At 46.9% G+C, this 22,763-nt stretch overlaps 1 protein-coding gene across 3 annotated transcripts in view; it reads right to left on the minus strand.

Moving 5' to 3' along the window:
• Positions 1–398: 398 nt before the first annotated feature.
• Positions 399–22,763, minus strand: part of LOC114858743 (nucleolar protein 4-like) — a 41,113-nt gene continuing 18,748 nt past the window's right edge. For 2 of the 3 annotated variants that reach the window (XM_029156258.3, XM_029156260.3), the window contains 7 exons: positions 21,023–21,164; positions 8,203–8,636; positions 7,183–7,365; positions 6,891–7,079; positions 6,159–6,272; positions 5,840–6,065; positions 399–5,423 (listed from right to left, as the gene is read on the minus strand). In XM_029156258.3, the coding sequence (XP_029012091.1) occupies positions 5,194–5,423; positions 5,840–6,065; positions 6,159–6,272; positions 6,891–7,079; positions 7,183–7,365; positions 8,203–8,636; positions 21,023–21,164 (1,518 nt within the window). In that variant the 3' untranslated portion in view covers positions 399–5,193. Of the gene's footprint in view, positions 5,424–5,839; positions 6,066–6,158; positions 6,273–6,890; positions 7,080–7,182; positions 7,366–8,202; positions 8,637–21,022; positions 21,165–21,896; positions 22,091–22,763 lie in introns of those variants that run through there. The other variant, XM_055510137.1, reaches the window with a different exon arrangement.

The raw sequence follows: 22,763 nt of genomic DNA on the forward strand, positions 1-22,763 counted from the left end.
CAAAAATGGATCCGTCTCATTCCAAGGCTGGTGAACTAGTAGCCACAAGTGCTGGTTCGCCAGCGAGTGGACCTTCCACGCACTTACCACTACAACCAGACGACTGGATCTTAGTCACTTAGTTAAAGGCTGCATATACTTATTTCGCCTGATATTTATTTAGTTGCTTTTTTTTTTTTTTAGAAACTTTGACATCATTGAGATGTCGTTGACCATGACTGGATGTCGATAAAGAGGTGAATTTAATATTAGGGATGCGTGAGATGGTCAGATAGATACGAGACATAAAACATGTTGTGAACATGTTTAGTTGTTTTGAGTTGGACAGTGAATGTGAGCAGCTCAGAGACAGATACAGAAAACACACACAGCTGTTTGTTGGATCACAACCAGAACGGTTTGATAGATAACACACGGTTTTATTAGTATATTTAGCTTTGAGACATACAGCTCGGGAAAAACAAACTAACTAAATGGTCACACTTCCCAGAAACATTTCAACCTTAGCAGTGACATCACACAAACGAAAGCTTAGGTTTTTGATCAGTGGTTGTTCCTAATGGACCAGAGTGATATGTTCTTGTTGGTTTAGGCTAAACAAACATATTCAGCAAACAAAAAAAGACCCTGGGTTTCTTTTTTAACTTCACATATATTATCATCACTTTCTAAAGAATCAAAGAATGTAGCCACAGGAGCTGGAAAAATGTATCCACGATTATAAGTAAACACAATAAATATAAAAAGAAAGTCTCAATATAATCAATATGGTATCACACAGAGGGAAATGGGCCTTCAATTACATATGTTCTTACAAAAGTTTTGTCCATTTTTTTCCTGAGGTTGACTTTTGTCATCTGCAGTTAAACATTTTGCTAAATATACTAATAGACTAAGACCCAACACACAGGGTCAGTAATGGCTTATCATCCACTGAGGAATCAGTTCCACTGGACCGTGGTCACACCAGTGGAGGGTCATTGGGCCCCACTGTGATTTTGTGTGCTGTGTAGCTGAGAGGTCAAAGGTCAGCCCCGCCCTTCCCAAGTCAAACAAACACACAGATTGACACCCCCCCTCCCCTGTAGGCAAATCTGTTTCATAGTGTCGATTCAACGTCAGCTCTGTGAGGCTGATATCACACAGACTAGCGTTAGCATACCCCAGTGATAACGAGGCCTTTCTGAACAAACGTAGAATTATAAACTACAGATCCAGGACTCAAAGTGACATTCAAATCATCAGCGAGACCCTCGTATGGCAGAGTTGTTGAAGTGACTATAACCGTGTTTAGACGCAGCCCCATTTTCCTTTAGGGTACAATGGAAAGAGTCCGATAAACTCAAACAGGGATGAGGGGGCACAAAAGCAATCAGAATGAACTGCAAAAATCTGTACATGTAAACATCACACTTCCACTGAGTGAAATCATGAGGAAAAGAGTTTTCACATTGGTATTACTGTAGGAACCAAGCATCAAGAGAGGAAACCGAGACAATCAAGAGTCTGGCACAAGGTCAAAGGTCAGGTGACGAAAAACTAAAGACTCACTAGTGGCTCAGGAGGCCAGTGTTTAATTCACGCCTTTCCTTAATAAGAGCGTGCATCATGTGCACGGACCCAACCGGCATCACAGCTCAGACAGTTTGTTAGAGTCTTCACTGAACCAAGAAACACCTGCAGCATTGGCTTGGCTCATAGCCAGGCGAGCATTGACCGACTATGATTAGTTAAAGTTCTGAGTTTAAGCTAAGTTTGCTCTTTGTGGCTCGTGTGAAACTAATACATGGTATGTTTCCATATGCAATGAAAAGCAGGTTTCAAATTTAACTAGTGATCTGTTGATGCGCTGCAAAGCACAATGTGCTGCCGCTAAGCTAAGCTAATTGGGCATCTGTTTTCAGTCTTTATGCTAAGACAAACTAAGCAATAGTCCACATTTGGACAGTTCAACTAAAGTACATGGCAGCATCTTCCATAACCTTTAAATGATCAAGTCCTTCGAATACACACCAAATATACTTATGCTCCCACATCACATGATGAGAAGAACATGATAAAAGAAGCTTCTCCTGGATGATGGGAGACAAAACTGAAGCTCATCAAACATTTCTTTAGAACCTTCTGCACTGGAGAACCACTGAGGACAGGGCGGGTTCAGTTCTGATGAATGGGGCTGGGACTGAATGTGTGTTGGCTGAAACGGCTTTAACCTACACACGTTAGGATGCAAGACTCGATGCAATGAGGATTTCTACTTGGACTTGAAGACTAAAGATGCAGAATCACAGAAGCTGTACATGCTGCATCACAGAGCAGCAGGTAGTGTTTGTTTTAGGTTCTCGCCTGCTGCTGCTGGGAAACACAGTAAAGGTCAACGGGCTCGTCCATCAAACTGGAGGAACAGGACGTTACTGCACTGATGGCTCTCAGAGAGAGACACCGGTCGGGTCCGCTGTGACATCCATGTGTGGAATGTTTAATATAGGCAAACAGAGTGAAGCTGTACAAAGAAAAAGACACTTCAGTCTTGCTACAAAACGTATCTACAAGACTCCAAACACCACCAGCAAAAGTAAGAATCAGCAATGTTCATGCTGTTGCTTGGAATGAGGAGACGTTACCGGCAGGTCAGGGTTCTGGAGGCTGATCATGGCTAAGATACTGGGATCACGGTCCCAGTCTGTGTGAGCTCATCAATCCTTCCTACAGATTGTCATTTGCCTATTTTATACAGTTCTGTAGCTCAGATGAAGCTAAATGTGAAGGGGAGACTCCACCACAGCAGCCACCCCCCGATTAAATGACCCTCTTATTTAAACTGAAGCACCCACACCAGTTGCTAGCAGTGGTTACTGACAGCTCTGCTTCATTAGCCGACAACTGCACTTTCTTCTCATGTTTCTGTTGCACAGTGGGTCTAACATGTCTCAACTTTAAACTACAATGACGGAGAGAGAGAAATGCTTCACAGGTACATGCACATCAGAGCATGTCACAAACCCCAAACACCTCCATCTGTGATGTCAACGGCCACTTCTGCTTCTCCAGTTGGATCATTTTGCATATTCCTCTCGACTTTGTCGTCATCGGTACATTTCAAAATGAATGACCATAACTATCGTCGCTTTTTCAAACCTAATGTGGTCATGACATTACCACTAATCCAGATATGTGTATGAACATGTCCACTGTCCTGCAGCCTGACACCAACGCAGCCCATCCAATGAGTCAGTTCTCTGATTATCAAGTGCATTGCAAAAACACCACACGTCAGTGTAAAGTAAAAGAGATTCAGATCACAGGCGACTGTTGCTCCGCTCAGTGTGCAAAAAATAGCAAAGTACAGTGACACGACAGTGGAACTGAGCAGGAACCAGAGCTACAGGTCGTTCATTATCAGCTTTCAAAACAAACCAATCAAACAAATATCAAAAGTGATTTTGATCGTGATGAGAAAAGTAACAAGTGACAAAACTAAGCGGTGGCAAAGAGAATAATCTCTATTGTGAGACGCGCCGATTCGCTTTCTTGCTGAGCCGATCGCCTGAGGCTGATCAGCATCACTCAGCATAAAGCGTTGAACAGCTACATTTGTCTAAGCCTAGTTAGTAGCACCTGTCGAACACAGTTGCTGATTCTAAATGAGCGTTGGAGGAGGTGAGATGGAGCCAGTAGCTAAATCTAGTGTCACCCTCTGCTGTTTATGGCACTAGAGTGAGCAGCATCAGCCTCTTTAAGAGCCTCTAACTAAAGATGTCTGGCTGTGGACAGGACAATGAGCAGCCATGAGTCCAGTGACTTTACATTCCAGTGTAACACTACCTTCAGATGTTACGTCAAAATGGCTTCACTTCAAGATTACATGAAGCAACACTAACAAGGAGGGAGAGTGGGACCTCTTCTTCCAGAGGAAAAGGAAAACGAAGATTCACAGTTAGAAAGTCACTAAACACGATATCAATCAAGCCCTATGAATCAAAAACAAAGAAACCGATCAACCCCAGGGACGGAGGCGGTTGGTGACTGGATAAAGGCAGAAGCAGTGGAGGTTGTTTGGTCGATCGGGTTTCTACGGGGCACTGCCCGGCTTCGTTGAGGTTTCAGGTCTATGGCAGAAGGTCCGGTTTTCTATAGCAGCAGCAACATTGTAAGTAACATTAATCATAGTAATAAAAAAACAGTAATATTAATAATGGCCATCTTAGAGTCAAACAGACAAACATTGTCCTCCTATGAGACCTGGAGAGGACTGAGAGGAGGATGCTTAGGTCCACAAAGAAAAGCTGCTAAGTAGGTCCAACAAGGAGGCGGAGCAAAGGTGGAGACGTGGAGGAGGCTGCAGGGAGGCTGAGGTTCCATTGGCATTACATGAAGCAACTACAAGCGCAAGTGGCCACCGATGAACTTCCCCTTCCTCCCCCACCACACACACAAAGGGAACTGTCCGCATCAGCTCCAGTTCCTCAGAGGCTGAAGATGAAGTGATTATGCAGAGCAGCACATGAACCGACCCATGCAGACGAAACCAAAGTTACCACGTCAAGTCTGGAAACGCTTCCACAGTTGCACAGTAATGGACTATTCTCCCCCTAAAACAGATTCTAAAGCCTGAGGACGTTGAAGTGAACTGGCCTGTGGTGGGAATGGAACTGGGCTGATCCCAGGTCTGTCCTGCTGGGCAACAGGTGGCGACAGGGAAAAGTGCTGTAGGACACAGAGCGAATGTACAAGCTATGGCAGAAAGCTTCTTCTCCCCAAACAAACTTTCAGTTTCTATCATTTGAGCTCAGATAATAAACTCATTCTTTTAGTCACTGGGGAAGAGAAACAAACAAAATGAAATCTTCAATCAAATAAAAGCACTGTTTCTTCAGTATGGGAGTCACTAGTGATTCTGTTCGTAAGACACCACTGGCCAGTCATCAGTTGATCAACGCTCCCTGTGTTGACGTCATGTTGGTCCAGCTCACGCCTGCTTCATCAGAGTGTTGAGAGACGAGGAAAAGACTTTGTTCTGCTGCTTTTTTCAGCCGCTTTCGGAGCCGGAATCCGTTTTACTCCAAAAGGGCCACAGTTTGCAGAACAAGTTCCCTTTGAAGAAAGCAACAAAGCCAGGGGTGAAGGTCTGTGAGACGGACGATGCAGACGGACACAAAACATGATGCTAAATGTGACACGCTCCCCTCCGCTCTAATTCTGCTGCAGAATCAGGTTCTCCAGCTCGTCTGCTGAGCGCAGCAAGAAGGCGGCCGACTCCCGGTACCCAGCGATGAGCTGACGCACGGCCGTGACCTCGGGCTGGCTGAGCTGAGCGGACACGCTGCCCCCCCCACCGCCGCTGCCCCGCCCACACAGGCTGCTGGAGGACGAGTTGCTGATGGTGACGGAGGACAGAGACTTCATGCTGAGGTCTGTGGGCCCTGTGGACGTGTAGGAGAGGAAGGTCAGTGTTGGTAAATACATGATCTCATCTATAGTGGCTGTAAAACATGAAGCAGCTTCAAGGTAGAAGGATCACTTGTGTCTGGGACAGGATAATGGTAATATTGTTTCATCTCTAAAAACTTTAAAGTAGTGGTGGATGGAGTTGGTCATTCTCAGTCTAGCAACTACAGTAATTAACCGTGTCTCTGCATCAGGTCCCTGCTACACATATCCTGAGAATTCAGAACACACGCTGATGTGTCTCCTATCACAACGTACTCGCCATCAGCTGCTCTGGCTTCCTTCACTCCTATTTCCTTCTGATGTTTCTGCTCGTTTCCTTTACGTCTTTCCTTCCTGCCTGTTCACATTCACTTTCTGTCTCTGTCCCCCTCCGCCTTCCCCTCCTCACCGTTTGTCTGAGCAGCAACACCAGTCGTCAAGGAAACAGGGTGTTGCATGGCAGCACCTAGGCCCGGGTATCCACGGTAACCATAACTGAGGCCGGCTCCGTTGATGTAGAGCTGGGGGTCCTGGGAGGAGAAGGCTGAGGCGGCCAGGGTGTAGGCAGAGTGAGCAAGGGACGCCGGCTCCCTCAGGCCTCCACCCGACGCTTTGTCCAGAGAGATGTGCTCGTCCTGGCAGGCGGGAAGGCAAACATTCAATTATTTCAATGCTTTGGGATTTTTATATTCTTTCTATGACTACAAACAAGTAAGTCAAAGACTCACATGATAGGTTTCAAGCCGCATCCTCTTTGCTGCATTGCGTGATTCACTCTCGCAGGCGGCGGCCAGGATGTTCTCCGCCATCGCGGACGTGAGGTGAGGTGGAGTCGGACGAGTCTGAAGACAAAGATTCATTCATTTACACATTTCCAATTATTAGGATGTTGTTTTAGATTTTAATACCAAATAGAAGAAAGTGCTAGGAATTACATAAAGCATTAGACAATGCGAACATCCAGTGAAACAAGCGAAGCCCCAGAAGACCTTGGTCTGTGTTTAACCACACACCAAACACGAGCAGCAACACCGTGTCTGCAGCTCAATGCACTGAAGAGTCTCAGAGTGGAGCTCCAGAGGACGCTGGCCTCACATTAACTGGTCTCCTCAGACTGACGCAGCTACTCGATCTGCTCCATCAGATTCTGTTCTCAGGAGGACGGGCTGACAAACTGCTTTCTCTTCCAAGACAGAAACCCTAAAAACCCACTGGGCCGACACCTTTAAAACCACTGGGGGGCAGCACCGACACACTTCACTGCCGAAGCCTTGTCTACTTTCATCCTCGTGGACTTGTATTTCTCAGCATTCAATGATTGAGAAGCAAAGTTTGAGCAGAGACGAGCAGTGGAGCAATCACCTGAGGCCAGTTAACACTTCAGTACATTTTCAAAAGATGCTCGGACCAAAACCTGATCCCTCCAGGTCTTGGTCCAGCTCGGGGTCTAGGTACAGTACCTCCATGCCATTCTTCTTCATCCGGCGGCAGGATTTGAGGTAGGTGCGAATGCGCTTGCGAGCGCGCTCCTGGAACTCCGGGAACTGTCTGCTGCAGGACTCGATGATGGCCTGGATCTTCTCCTTGGGCTGCTTGGAGATGGGCACCATTCGATCCAAGTTTTCATCCACAAACAGACGCACAAACATCTGCAGGAAGCAACGTGTCAGTACACAGACCGCTGTCTACTGGTGAGCGTTTGTCAACAGGCTGCTTCTGCCTCAGGCCGGCTCTGCAGGCGCGTGCACTTACATTGAAGGCCTTTAGTCTCTCAGGGTCCACTCCCTCTGCGTCGTTCATCTTGTCGTTGTCATCGTGGTCGTCGTGGTCGTCATCGTCGTCGTCGGGGCCGACCTGGCGTCCTGTGGTCAGGTCCTCGGCGCTCACGTCCATCTTCACGCTGTCATAGCTGCCACCTGAACTGTACTGGGGGGACTGGACACAAACAATACACCGATGAGCTTGTCCTTCGTTAGATTATTAAATTAAATACCTGAATACAAGCATTTGGTTCAGGAGCTGCAGCCGTGACCTCTCCATGAGCATCTTCCCAGTCAAAGCTACCACACATCATATGACCCCCTCCCCAACAGCAGCTGTGGAGCAATGTGCCTTCATTCTGGTTTACACCAGCTCATAGAAACCTTGTGGTCGAATTTTAGTTTTGCCAGGTAGGTAATATTTTCAGTGTTTTTACAGTGGCTTTTGTTGTGGCTTCATTAAATTGCGTCCCTGTAAAATCTTTTGGTCCTCGACCTCTAGTGTTTGTGCTGATGCTGTTTATACTTTTGCTGTTTTTTTCCTATTGAAGTCTTCCCACAGGACTGAACTGTCGGTCACACACACACACTTGTGAAGTGTCAATGTGTGAGGTGTGTAAGGAAACACTAGTACGAGGTCATGTGGCATCACATCTATGCCGCAAAGACAGTCGTCTGTCTTTGCAGAGAGGCCTCAGTGAGACAACCTTGATGCTGGAATTATTTCAATCAAATGAAGTCTTCACCCAGAGCGTGAGTGAGTGGAAACAAATCTGTTTATCCTACTAAATGATGTGTGCAGTAAAAAGTAAGAAGCAGAGCCTGACTTCTGTGAGCTCATTCTTTGGCTCTTACTTCACAGTGACTGGGTCTAATCATGACTCTTCCTTCACTCTAGCCTGTAGGAGTCCCTTTGATGAGCTGATGAAATCGTCCGGATTCCAGCACATTTAAAGGGGCGTAGATGTCATTACCTCAGGTCGTGTGTGTGGTGTCTGCGCTTAGTGCTCACCTTGCCTCCACAGTCTCGGCTGTCTCTATCCAGACGTAGTTCAGCATGGTGTGTGTTAGGAGTGTTGGACAGAGGCAGTGCCAGATGTGGAGCCAGGGGAGGCTTAGTCGCCAGTGGGTACTTCCTGCGGAGCTCCTCGGGTGCACTGGGGTGCAGCGCCCCGAGTAGCGCTGCAGCCGCTGCCGACACGGTGACGGGCAGGTGGGAGCTGGGCAGAGGGAGGCGCTGAGGAGGCGGGTCGCTCAGATTGATGGGCTGCTGGTCCTCCGATGAGGAGGAGGAGGAGGTAGGAGTGCTGAAGTCCAGCGGGGCTGGGCCACCGTTACCATTGACGACCTCCAACTCCCTCACCATGGCGCCGTCTGTCAAAGCCGAGGAGGGAGGGGTCAGCGCCGGCAGGCCGCTGCCGCTGCCACACTCTGACATGGAGTCATCTGGAAGAAGCCACAGACACACTTTCATTGGACACGCAGCAAAACTGCAACATGACGCAACTGTTCGATGCCAACATGGCCCAGATCAAAGCTGAGCTCAAGCTGTGTGTTTCGGAGGAAAACTGAGCTAAAGGCCAGTAATCCAGAACAAAATGGTCCTGCTCGCAAAAAGCGTAGCCCTGAAAAGGCCTCTGACACGTCTCACCTCCACCACACAGCACCTTCCTTCTTCTGGGTGAATGAGCTGTATATGTTCTGGCCACTCATGCTGGCATTTGAGAGCTGTAACCATTAAAGCTTGTGCCACCTTTGCTGTTATCTATTTATTGATAGTTAACATCAAATAGAAAATAAGGCAGAATTATATGCTGAATTCAGACTAAAAACACGAAACTGGAGATAGACAGAAAGCGAAGAGGGGAAGCAGTTAGTTTTAATGGTTGGTTTGACAGGTACAGGGGAAATTACACTGGATTATATGTCACTACCACCAGCAGAGGGCGCTGCTGCAGACAAGGAAACCCCCACTGTTAATGTAGCACTAGACCCCAAAGTGAGAAGAATATATAGTTTATAGTTTGTCTTTCAATTTGCAGTCACGACCGAGTGTAGACAGGTCATCAACCAAATACAATTATTATGGTAATATCTGGGTGATGATGAAAATGACATCTATCACTCAGCCATAATGTTGCGTATGTAAATCATCAAATAGTTCAGACTTGGTCTTTTACTGTTTTGCAGGTTCAACATGTCACCATCTCTGTCCCGTTTCAGTCCAGCTGCTTCTAAAAAGTGCTCATGGTGGTAAAAGGCTGGAGGCTGAAGGAACGTCTGTCTGTTCACTTCCTGCTTCTAGAATGAATCCAACAACGACAACAACAACAACAACAACAGATACAGTAGAAATGGAAAGAAAAAATAAATAGGAAACAGAAATGAGATGAGAAGGAGCAGGAACATGCATGAACTACGTGAAACAGAAGCACCTTCCACTGAGGATGACTAAAGGAGAAACAGTGATGCACAGGAAAGGAGACTGGGCTGAGGCTGCTATCGACTGGGTCACTGGTTTGGTGGGGGTGGAGCCCAAAGTGCTGCATGGAGAGATACTGTAGGTGGAGAGGGGGAGATCGTCACGGTGCTGGAGGAGGGAGGGGGTCGTAGCAGCAGGAGGCGGAGGGGATGAGGGAGGACTGGGATGGGGGATGGGAAGGATGGAGGCATGCTCTTTTACAGTGTCTCTTCTTGTTATCATTTCACTTCTATAGCCCAATGTGTCACTGAAGCTTGGCAGCAACGTCAGCGTTTCAGGATACGTCACTTTGTCCCAAACAGAAAGTAGAGATGAGGGAAGCCTCTGCTGTGTGCCTGTCAAACAGGGAGTGGCCCTCTCCTCCTATCCTGCCTCCCACAGCTCTAGTCCTAACATTCATCCTGGCACCGGACACGGCCTCGCGTCGTTGGAGTCCAGCATGAGGCTGTTCCCCCTCTTTAACCGTCCTTTAACTGCACATGCAGCTGACAGTCAACCGAACTGTGCAGTACTTTAGGGTCCACCTCGTCAAAAGCTGAACACGACATGTTCACGCACATCTCTAACCCCACGTGGAGCAGCAGCAGCCAATGCACGTGAAGCCATTCAGACATTGGGCTTCAGTGAGCAGAGTGTGACACAGCATCAAACAACTTTGTGTCTCTGTTCAGGTGTAGGACAGTAGTTATGTGAGCGATGTATGAAGCTTCTAGCCTGTTCAGCTCTAATAACCAAGAACTTCAAGTATGGTTCAGTGACTTTTAGGACCAGTTGGGTTAAATTTGTCCAGTCTTAAAGCAGCTGTGCAGCGGTGACTGACAAGGACACACATAAAAGCCTGGCTGTCAGTCATCCACAGTCCACTGGGAGACGCTGATGCTACAACAGACTGAGTGGACCCAGGGTTCCCTGCTGCAACCATGAACTTCAAAAGTTCATTTATACTTACAATATACTAAAGACATAATTATTCAAGCTACACATTTAAGAAGTTTCTCCTTCTTGCTGCTCAGGCTAGCTTACAAACAGAGATGTGTTATTTGACGAGAGCAGTAAGAGCGCTCACTCGAACTAGATCCATGTGATTGATGTGCGGAGCTCTCGCTCTCAACCCAAGACATTTTTTTCATAAATCTACAACTTCCAGCGGCGCCCCGCGGGTCGGTGTGGAAGTAGAAGACGAAGCTGAGGTAGAAGAACATCCTCTGTTCATCTCAGCTCTCACTGGCCTCTCTTTTATGTTCACATTCTTCATCTATTCTGTTGCTGTCTCGCGTGTTCTCAAAGGAGGGACCAAGGACAGACGCCTGTTCCATCCTTCCACAGATCGCCTGTAGCAAATGTCTGGATTCAAACCAGAACATAATAATATACTGGCTTGATCCACTGCAAACAATGTGAGTCTGTGTCTCATATGATGCTGCATCATCACCACTAGTCACAAGGTTTTCACTATTCACACTGAGGTTAAAGGTCTTCTTTCATTTTACAGTGGAAAATACACACAAGCAGCATTTCAAGATATACAGGCCTCATTTTTTCTGAGAAGCTTCACACACGACTGAGTTGATGCTGCCGACTTACAAATCCAGGGAAGTCAACTAATGTGGAAAACTGTAGTTCCCGTAGTCCACAGCTCAGGTGGAAGAGAGACACAATAAAAAGAGACAGACGGAGAGACAGAAATAGACAGAGAGAGACACACACACACACAGACAAAGTCACAAACACAAAGACAGAGTGAGAGAGAGTGTGAGAGACACAGAAGGAGAGAGAGAGAGAAAAAGAGCGAACGAGAGAGAGAGAGACTAGACCCCACTGGTGAATCTGGGCAGGTTCATCCCTGTGTAATGATAATAGTTGATGTGTTTAGTGTTTGTTAACCTGCAGGTCCCTGTTCATGATGAGAAGTGAAATATTATGTTTGCCTCGAAGAACATTAACATGTATATGTATCTACATTTATATGAGGCTCCCAAACAGAAACATAACAGTACAAATGGTCCCATACTGAAAAACAACGGGGCACGTTCTACTTCTACAATTACCCAGCAGCTTTTAAAAGCACCGCATCGATTTCCGTGTCATTAGCAGGCTGGGCCTTGTTGAGTGGGCTGCAGAGGAAGGAGAAGGACCAGTGGATAGAGTGAAGAAGGCAAAGAAGGGGAGAAACCAAGAGGAGGAGGAGACAGCAAATGAGATTAAGATGGAGAGGAAAAAAAGAGAAGAATGAAGGAACATTAGGTGGAAAAGAAGCGATTAGAGGCGAAGGAGCAGAAAACCACGCAGAGAGCAGCTCCATTGGCTCATCCCTGTCGTCCTCCATTTGGAGCTGCACTATGCAGACACAGCCAGAGGCCTTCCTCCCCCTCTAACCCGCATCCCAAAGGAAACACAGCCAAGGGAGAGACTTCTCCCGGCCCACAATGCATGGCATCACCATGGCAACGCCCTCTGAATCCAACACACACATAAACAGGCTCCATCATTTTTACATCAGGTCAAGTAGAAAAACCGTCCCTGAGAAGTCTGCACCAGATGAACCTGTCGGGCTGCATCTCCATCGTTTTCTTTTCTAAATAGCGTCAGATTTCTTTTTATGCATAAACCGACGGTGCTGGTTCCACTCCAACACACCTGGACCTGCACAGTACAGTACATCCAGCCTGTATGTCCTCTAGTGGCTTTGACTCACATTCACTACACTGCACACAGAGAGACAGACAGTCAGTCTGACACATCCGCATCCCTCCATGACCTATAAAACCAAGTGGTGAAGCACAGACACCACCCAGATGGGAAATGGTATCATGACACATGATTGCACTTTCTCTGAGCGCTCCAGCAGGAAAAGTGGATGATGTGTGTGGAGAGAGAAGTGATACTAGAAAGCCTGATCACAGATGGTCAGAGATAAGAAACGAGACGAGAGCTGCTCCTCCCTCCGACGTCTGCTCTTGCTTCAAACTGCTGCCTTTTAGCTCCATCACTAACATCCGGGTCCCAGTAACCTGCTGAGTTCAGTGGCTCATGTGCAAACTTTCAGCTATTAATCCTCTCACTGTATTATACAGTCATAGACAGACCTGCACCAGCTTCTGTGCTTATTCCTTTTCCCTAATGATACAGAAAACAAAGTATCAGCGCATATTACTCACTTATCTTTAGGGGGAGAACGTTGCACCTCAGCTCCCTACAGTCATCTGACAAGTCAACACCTGGACTTCTCTGCAGCTACAGTCGCATCTGTTCAGGCTTGGTCCACCACCTGCCTCCTTTCATCAACACATCAAGTTCTGCAGGAAGTTACAATGAGGTGAGGCTGAAGGCCTACTCTCTATAGGGACCTACTGAAACAGGCTAACTGGACTCAGGACCCACAAGACCTAACAAAGAAAAAGGACGAGCCAAGAAATCCAAGGTAATACAATAACAAAGTATCTAGAAAAGACTGGAAAAATGATCCAGAACACATGGGCTGAAACGCTTCTACTGTTTTCACACTGAAGAGGCCTATGTGTTTATAAAGAATCTCAAAGTCACTCCCAAAAATCCAACTGACATAACTTAAGATAAAAGCGAAATATCAGACACAAACCTGGATAAGATTCACTGTCAAGAAGAAAAAGATAAGACTGTCCACAGACAACCACCTATAACTGCCCTTTGGCATAAGACGCCAGTGTTTTTGACGGTTTCTTACTGTAACCATGGCAACCATAGACCTCAGTTACAAAGTAGTACTGTCCCTCCCTTTATCGCCCTATTGGCTGTGTACTTGTCCATCGCTGGCATGTTCCAGTGTGTGTGTGTGTGTGTGTGTGTGTGTGTGTGTGTGTGTGTGTGTGTGTGTGTGTGTGTGTGTGTGTGTGTGTGTGACTCAGTAACAGCTGTATTAAACCAAGAAGTTTCCTCCACAGTGTCATCAGCCTGCTCCAGAAAAAGTCTGTCTTCCACTTAGATGACAAAGCTCACTGGATGTGACACATTTCCTCAGACGCACGTTTCTGAGCAGTAGTGACTCTAAAACCTCTTTTAGCCCTTTAGTGGCAAGAGAGTCTGCACATGCACCAACAAACTGGCTGCTTCAACAATGGGCCCATGTGTTTGGAATGGAGATGGGAAGAAAGGAGAAGAACGTATGAATTCATGTATTCATGTGTGGGTAGGACGTTGGAGCAGTGAAGAAGTAACAGGCAGTAGTTCAGCTTCCAGCTGAAGCCTCGTTGCTTCATTCAGCAGGTTCCACGTCTGGGTGGCAGCTTCTTCATGATGCAGCGTTCCCTGACTCACAACTAACATGGCTGCAGTGCAGCCAAGGCTGATGCTCATCTGAGGGTGCTTTCACACCTACAGGAATAGGTTTGATTCAATCGAACCCAAGTTCGTTTTCCCTCTTGGTGTGGTTCGTTTTGTCTGGTGTGAACACAGTAATCGGACTGGAGTGCGCAGCAAAACAACCGCACCGAGAGCCCCAAAATGAGGTGGTCTCGATCCGCATCAAATAGCGAAATCTGGAGCGGTCCTCCTGGTGAGAACGCGTTCCAAACCAAAACAGGACCAAACGCCGTTAATCACGTGATTCTGTAAAATCTTCGGCTGATTAACATCCTCCTGTATTGTATTGATATGCGCCTATGGTGACTCCAGTCCATTAATATATTGGTTTCCAGCCTTAACTATGCTTGCGTTAAATGGTAAATGCAAGAAATGTAATAAAAACATCAGCAGGGCGAGGACCGATCCACGTAGCTTGACCTCCATCGTAAAACTGTCTCTCTTGTCACAAGACACAAAGTGGTCGACAACACGGGACCTTCTTCCCATACAGTATTTATTTTTCTTCTCCTGCGGCAGAGAGACACATCTGACCAATCAGGGGAGAGAACGTTTGGTTCTCTCCCCTGATTGGTTTAGACTGTGTTTTGGTTCGCTTGGATTTTTCTGTGTGTGAAACGGAACCGAACCAAGGAGAAATTGCTTCAAGTTCACAAACTCATCAACTGATTCGGACCAAAGCAAACGAATTAGGGTGTAAAAGAACCCTGAGGTTGTGATGATGATGAAGAGAAGGGCTGGAACCTGTCACTTGGGTTGAACTCCAGGTTAGAGGTTCGATTACTGGCTCCTCCCTACGTGGGAGGGTGCAGCTCTGACTGTACAGAGTCAGCATGGCAGCAGACCCCCCGTCCCTCCCTCTTCTCGGCTCTACCCTGCCCTTCATCCTCTGCCCTCCATCTGCTTCATTCTTATTTCCCTCCCTTGCCTTCCAGCTCCATCCTCTCTCATCATTTTTTGCCTCAGCTTTTTTCTCTTCCATTTTTCTTCCCTTCCATTTCTCTGCTCGCTCTTTCGCTCCTTCAGCTGCTATGCAACCTTGAAGAAAATGGATTTTAACGGGGGAGGGAGGAAGAGAAAGCACCTTTTGTGTTGAAATGTCCCTACAGAGTACAGGAAACACAATCACGTGCTTCCATTTGTCCTTTCAAGCTGCCATACAGTAGAACACACAGAGGCAGAGGAGGCAACAGAACACACTGATGATCAACGCTGGCTCCACGGTACCGTTTAGTCTGTGGTTAATGGAACTGTCCCAACGCATCATCCAGGACACTGGCATTAATATCTACAACACAGCATCAGGCTTCACTCCAGAAACCTCCACGCTCAGCTTCGTTTTGAAGTTGTGTAAACGAGCATCAGTGAGCTGCTGGAACGGTTCCGACCGTTCCTGGTACATAGCTGTCCAGGTTTCACCACATCGTGGTGTCAGGCTGTCCTGAAGGCCTGATGCACATTAGTAAAAGGCAGTAAGAACAGACACTAAAAGAAATAAACGCTCATGATAAATACTGCAACGCATCAGAAGCCAAACTCACACTAAGCCACTGGGAGTCAGTTTTTCAGGTTCTAGCAGGTCAATGCTACACAATGAAGGACAAATGTACCGAGAACAAATGTGGAGGACTCCAGGCAGAGCCCAGAGCAGGTCTACACCGCTGCCCTGTGGACTCACACTGCGTCAGCTGCTGCATGTGTTGGGGTCGGCCATGAAAGATGAATGTGAAGGTGGAGCTATGTAGAGCACAGGCGGACCCCACTCAGAGCTGGTCCCAGACTGCAGCCAGACTCATCGTCCTACACTGACTTTGTGTGAATTTGGACGACTCTTTAAAAGACTGGTTTAAAATAGACTTAATCAAATATAAGAAGCTAATTAAAGCTGTGACTCCTCTTTACTCTTTTTCGTCATTTAAAGCCAACTCTATGTGAGACTCTGTCCGTCCATGTTTGGTTTGTTATCTGTGACTTTGAATGTTTTCTATGGATCTTCTCTTTAAGGCAGAATAAAATGCAGCCAAATCCATTCAAACCCTGACGATGCCACATATTTCAAGTATGTGATATGATTTAAAACTCAGGTTGTTTTGCTAATAGAAGCTAACGAACCTCTGCACAGACCTGCTAACCTCTTTTCTATGGCAGGTTTCCTCCACATGTCTCATGAAGACATAAAACCCTGTGTTAACACTTGGACTCATTGCGATGAAACTCTCCACAAACAGATCCTCATAGTCTTCACCACGGGAACATTTATGAACTCTCTTGGCTTAAGCCAGGTTAAACCCAAACCTTTTGTGTGTGACATGAACCAGTGAGGATCAGATCAGATGATTCACTCGTCTGCTAGGTTCAAAGGAGACTGCGCTTATTGCTTTGCACACTAAAGAATATGGGACTTCAATGTCTGCTAACGGTGCAGCAACAACCTGTTAACAGCCAAAACAACAGCAGTCGGCGGTGAATGTACCTCATGATTCTAGCTGGAGAGTCTGACCTGAGCCCACAGCACTTTGTAACACGCTTCTTAGCTACAAAACAAAACGTTCTTATACAGGATTGGCAAAAGTAGCAAATGTACTTCCAACACCCCAGGATTAACATGAACCAGTCATAGAAATGCACCAGATTTTGCATGGCTCCTTTAAACGAATATGATCGTGCTGGCTCTAACTATTTGAGCATCGTGTTTATTAAAGAAATCCAAACATTATTAGTGTGATTGTTCCAGATGATAACAAGTCACCTCATCTTTGCCGTTCACTGGGAAGCGAGTGTGTTTTGTATCCTGCAGCAGGCGGCTGCGTCTGTGGCCTTGAGAGGTGAAAGACAATGCTGGGAGCCGCTCCCTGCCCACGTTACCTCCCACACAGCATACGAGGAAGACAAAGGCCCAGACTGTAGCGCTGCTTCCCTGTGTGACCTCACTCCCACACTCTGCCAGCACCAGCAACACAAACTCGCGCTGAGCTCCAGCTTATTGACTTTGGGACTGTGTCACCTGCACCTCCAGCAGCTGCTGTTTCTGCCCCGTAGCTACGTCTGCTCTCCTATCGGAGCTCCAATCAGCTCCAACAGTTCCTTAAAGTCAGGTACAGAACGCCTTGATACATGGAGCCTCCATCTTCTTACAACAGATTTATTCCAGTATGAGTCACAGCAAACATTCTAAGCTCATACACAACATGAACTCAGCCAGGCTGAATGTCCCGTTTGCCTTTTAATGCATTCCAGTGATCTACACGGCAATTAAAACTTAGTTCCAAAGTGATTTTAGGGAAAAGTGATTAACAAAATGTGTTAATAGCTGTTTGTAAATCTGATCCCAGTACCTACTGTAAAGGAATCACAGAGCAAAGGCTGAAGGAGTGGTTTCCATGACAACTGTGTAGGGGTTACAAAGTCCACTGTGTAGGATAACAGAAGACATTATATACTGTAGATTCTCAGGTTGGTCGCTACGATGTTTAGGATGAATAGAAGTAATTCCTTTGACACAGAAAAAACAAAAATCCAAGGTGGAAAGAAAGGAGCAGTAAATCAGTCCGATGTCCGTTCCTCATTCGTTAAGCTGTGACCCTGCTGCAGAGGAGCAGCGTGTTGTGACAGAACGGGCCTCAGTTGGTTGACCTGCTGGTAAAGAGCCGGAACGTGACTCAGTACGCGACATGTTTAACTAACGTTGAAGTTGGTAGAGCTGGACCCATCACAGTAGGTTAGTTAGTCATTAGTTAGGGTTAGTTAGTAGAACTTCCATTCTAAACCCAGAATGGAAATCAGAAGTACAAAGCTTTACTTTTCGTTGTTTGCAGTGTAAACACATGAACCCTGAATGTTGGCATTAAGGTTCTTTGAGGTTACAGTAAATCAAATGCCTCATGTCCTGAAGTCTATTCTGTGGGATCCTGACAGTGAGGAATTATCCAACAATTAGGCCAAGTGACACTTGACGTCCTCTGGTACCGTTTGTCCTGACAAACTACTACTGATTGGCCAATCCTGCATTGAACCGTCCTGTTGACATCTGACCTGCAGCTCCTTCAGTTATTCACCAATATCACTGTCAGTTTGGTTGCTTACAGATGCCGGTAGGAACCCACATGCTGCCTCTATCATAGGCTCTAGGTGTGTCTGTGTGACTGCAGAGCTTTATGAGGAGGAGGCAACTGATAACCACAGGTACAAATTTTATTGAGCCAACCTTTGCACAAGCTCAAGCCTCCGAACCATAAAACTGTGAAAGAACCCATCCCAAGAATCCACCACACCTCTGCGCTCTGTGCTCCAGTTCCATCTGGGTGAATAGAACTGGATCATCCTTAGAGTCAATGCTCAGCGGCACACCTCCATGTCTGCAGTTTAAGACAGCATCACAAAATCAAGACAAACCAAACGGGTTCAACAGAAATGTTCTGAAACATCAGTAAATGATCAGATACCCATCAGTGCCCATCAGTTTCAACTGGTTGGGAGCAGCAAAACCAACCTCCACCTGTGGGGGTGATAATGTCCCACACAGGGTTTAGTGCTTTGACAGAAAAAGAAGCAGTACGAAGCAGTTGACAATAAGAAGTAAGGTATAATAAATAAAATTAAAAACACATTTTTTGTCATCGGTAAGAAAGCGCACTGACCGCATGTCAATTTACAGACAATACTGTGCATAATATCTTTTGAGTTTCTCAAAATTGAGGTAAAAGTGAAGTGAAGTAATGTTTATTATTGTTTTAATGGAAAAAAGTCAAGGAGCATGCATTGAAAGCCATCAGCTAAACTCAAGCTGATCATTAGAAGCCCAGTTTGTTATGCCACCCCATGATTTTCTCTGGCCACCCAGTGGCCACCCCATTGAAGATTTTCTGGGGGTGCACTGCTCACCAGCAGCACATTCGTACTTCCAGTGTGTACATCTCTTCTCCTCTAGGAGCAGATCCCAGCTGTCGTTTAGAAACCAGCGTGGGCCATTTACCAGGCTGCCGGTCTTCACATTCATCCTGTTTCTGTAGCTGTTTCATTCACGTTTGTTCTAACGCTGGAATAAAGATCTACGTAGCGTCTAGTTTTATTTATAGCCTCCAGGGGGCGGGGCTAAACAGGGACAAGAGGAGCTCATGAATCAAACCAGATGAGGGAAATGACATCTGCCAGCATCTAGTCCTCTGACAACTCCACAACCACTAAATCTATGTACACAACATGTGCTTAGGTGCCTGATGCTTTTGCGTCTGTTGTTGCCTGGAGAAGGCAACTAACCCCCTAACCCTGAGGTTCAGAAGCTCTGACCACTGGGTCCACATCTGTATCATATTATAAAACAATAGTCACACAGTTTGCTTAGTTTCGACACCATCGTCCCATTTCATCCCTACCCCTCGCTCTTTGCCGGTTCCCTGTGTGGTGAGGACCTCTTCACCCTCTGACAGGCTGTCAAACCCTTTCCTAGAGAAGAGGAGACTCCAGGAACCGAGGACGGTGTAGCAGCAGGAGATTAGAGTGGGGGCGGGACTGAAGGGCAGTGGAGAGAGAAGTAAAGAGGCATAAAAGTGCACAGTCGCAGGCACTTGTATGTAAACACCCACACACTCGCACTCCTCCCAGAAAAACAGCAGCACGTGATGAGAACCGACAGCGACCAGCTCAAGGATCTATGGATCAGCGAACCGCTGCCACCAGCAACATACATTAGGACCACACAACAACGTTGATGCTGGAGGACGCAAGCGATTCAACAACACACAGGCGATTCATGTGGTACAAAGTACGAGGCTCATTCAGTTTCGGGCGGAGGGAAGCAGTGTCGCATGGTTCAGTCCAGATCACACTGAATGAACACTGCAGTAACTGCATGCTCACCGGGCTGCGAGGTCACTGGCTGCTCAGCTGGCAGCACGCCAGCGTTCCAAGGCTGCCTCCAGTAAGAGCCTTCCACTGCAGCTGTCACCATTAGCAGGACAAGCAAGGTGGTGGTCAGATGCTCTGAGAGGGGTGCCTCTGACCTGGTGTGTGTGTGTGTGTGTGTGTGTGTGTGTGTGTGTGTGTGTGTGTGTGTGTGTGTGTGTACCATCTGCTGAGCTGAAATAAGCTGCCTACACCACTAAACGCTCCGACAGCTTGCTGCTTGGAAAACACCCACCTGATCAGCAGCTGTGAGTTCACTGGGCTTCAGTAGAGTCACAGCGACAAGGAAGCTGAGACCAGCTCTGCTTCCAGATACACACATCCAGAGCTAAAGGACACAAGTGTTCCGCTTTAAAGCCCAGCTCTGTTCCTGTGGGACGTCAACACACTTTAAGACAAGCAGCCTGATAATAGGTGGCACTGAGAAACAACCCGTTGCCTTATGCTGCTAACGAGGTCCAGCACTTGTCAATCAAAGCTCAGTTTTAGGGACAGAGGAGTCCAGTTAGTAGACATGAAGCTCATAACAGAACATTTGACCAAAGTAGTGAACATAAACACAATACCAAATGACCTAACAGTGGTTTTATTAGCGTGTGTCCCTGTAGAAACTGTATGAAAGTGAGAAAAGCTCTATTTTCCACATCAGGACCTGTCAGTAAGACGTTTGACCACTGAGTCCTCTGACCCAACATGGCTGCTGGCTGCACGGCGCCGTGGGGCCTGCGTCAGCAGCGACCGTCTGAATCGATGACACAAACACTTCTCCACACAATTTGAAGACTAAACATGAGGAAAACGGTCCATTTTCGTGTATACGGACTCACTAACTTCTTCTAACTAGCTGTGGCATTTGGGACGCCTACCGCTGCTCAGTGTGAGGTGCAGAGAGCAGTGACCATTAATGGTGAGGCCCAGCACATGCACACGTTCCACCTCTGCAGCCTACCGCTCCACCCAGACACCGTCCTCATCTTTGAAGCTCTCTGCCAACTCGCCTCCAGCTCCTTCTGTCTCAGACGCTTTAGACTCTGGATGGCGTTTCTGAATCACTGTCTGCTCGCTGACCTCCACAGTTTAGATCACGTAGCTTTAACTAGTGAACACTTACCGTCCTCTTCTTTGCTGTGTGTGTGCTGGGGACTGTGGCGCATCCTGGACGGGCTCAGGTCAGACGCTGCTCCCAGATCAGCTGCTAGCCATGTGGGCTCGCTCATGTCTGCCTCCTCCCCGCTGCTCAGTGAACTGTCATCCTGAACACAACAGAAGGCACACACCATGTTTGTGTTCATCACAGCAAAGCAATCAAACCTATTCATGAAGCGTCTCTAGGTCCAGACAGCGTCGGCAGGATACAGTCAACACAACACATGGTGCATGTGTGCTGACAACAAAGTTGAAGCTAATCTGAGAAACTCTCCACTAGGTCTCAGCAATGAATTAAGACCCCAGCACAATAACTGCTGAAGCCTGTCACGCGAGAGCGTGAACACCAACGTTTGCGTCACTTTTTGAACACACAGAAGCTGCGTTTTACTATATTTATTAGCATTGTTACATTTGCAGACATTTGGCTGCCTCACTGTAACACACAGTAACTGGGTCGGTAAGTCTGACGAGGTTCCATGTCCTGGTGTTAATAAAAAATACAAATCACTGCCAGTCCTTTTAACGATCGCACTCATATCTGTACATTATTATCATGAACACACAGCTGTTTCATTGCGCTGCTTCCTGTTGTCAAGGAGACAGGACTAAAGCACAGGATCAATAATGTTTTTACATGGTGGAGTCAGTTGGAATAAAGCCTGCTAAAGGCAGGAATCTCTGCTGAGCCCAAACCTGGAGCGTGGACAGACGGACAGACCACAAACTGCTCAACCTTTAGTTACGCTGCAGGACGTGACTCTGACACCCCAGTGAACACACAGGCCCATTAGCAGCTGCCAAGGGAAGGCAAACTGCACCAACTGTTCAAAATGTACCTGATCAGTGGAAGCGTCCACTTCCTGCCGACGCCGAGGTTCAGTCCTGTCATCGTCAGATCTTTCTTACACCTTCTGGAATTGCGTCTATATATTGTGTTAGGTTTTTACTCTACAGTATGTCTGACTGCGTCTCCGCTGCATTCACTTGATGAGTGGAAGAAAAGGCAGCTACAGCTACAATATTGGCACCAACAGGTGCTTTTTACCTGCAGCACAGTATGGAGGGTGAATCTGACCCCAGGATCACCAGCTTGCATCTAAAGAAAGAACCACTGCTTAGCTTATGTTTTTTTTTGTAGCGATGCTGCTCAAGAGCAAAGATTTCAATCATACATCATACTTGTGGTTCCTAGAGTCTTTAAATGTAGAATGGGAGGCAGAGCCTTTATTTTTCAAGCTCCTCTTCTGTGGAACCAGCTCCCTGTTCAGGGACACAAGCTGACACACTCTCGAGATCAGGCTTAAAACCTTCCTTTTTGATAAAGCTTATAGTTAGAGATGGTTCAGGTCACTGGCAATGATTGTTAGTCACAGGAACCATCTCTTAGTTAAGCTGCAATGGACATAGACTGCTGGGGGACTTAATTTATACACTGAGCTCCTCTCTTTCCTTCTACCTCTTCTGTCCAATAACCTCCCATCATGGTTCCGTGTTTAACTAACCTTGTCTCTTTCTCTCCAGTAGTAGTGCTTCTTCCCCGCTCTCTCTCTCTCCCGCCCCACTCTGTCCTCACCTACAGGTATCATTGGACTCAAAGTTTGGTGTCTGTGATGGGCAGCTGCAGATCCAACCATCCTGCCTGTGCTCTGTTGTTGCTGTGCTTTTCTCTCTCTCTCTCTCTCTCTCTCCCCTCACCCCAACCG

The sequence above is a fragment of the Betta splendens genome, chromosome 7, assembly GCF_900634795.4.
Source record: "Betta splendens chromosome 7, fBetSpl5.4, whole genome shotgun sequence".
In the NCBI taxonomy this organism is placed as follows: Eukaryota; Metazoa; Chordata; class Actinopteri; order Anabantiformes; family Osphronemidae; genus Betta; species Betta splendens.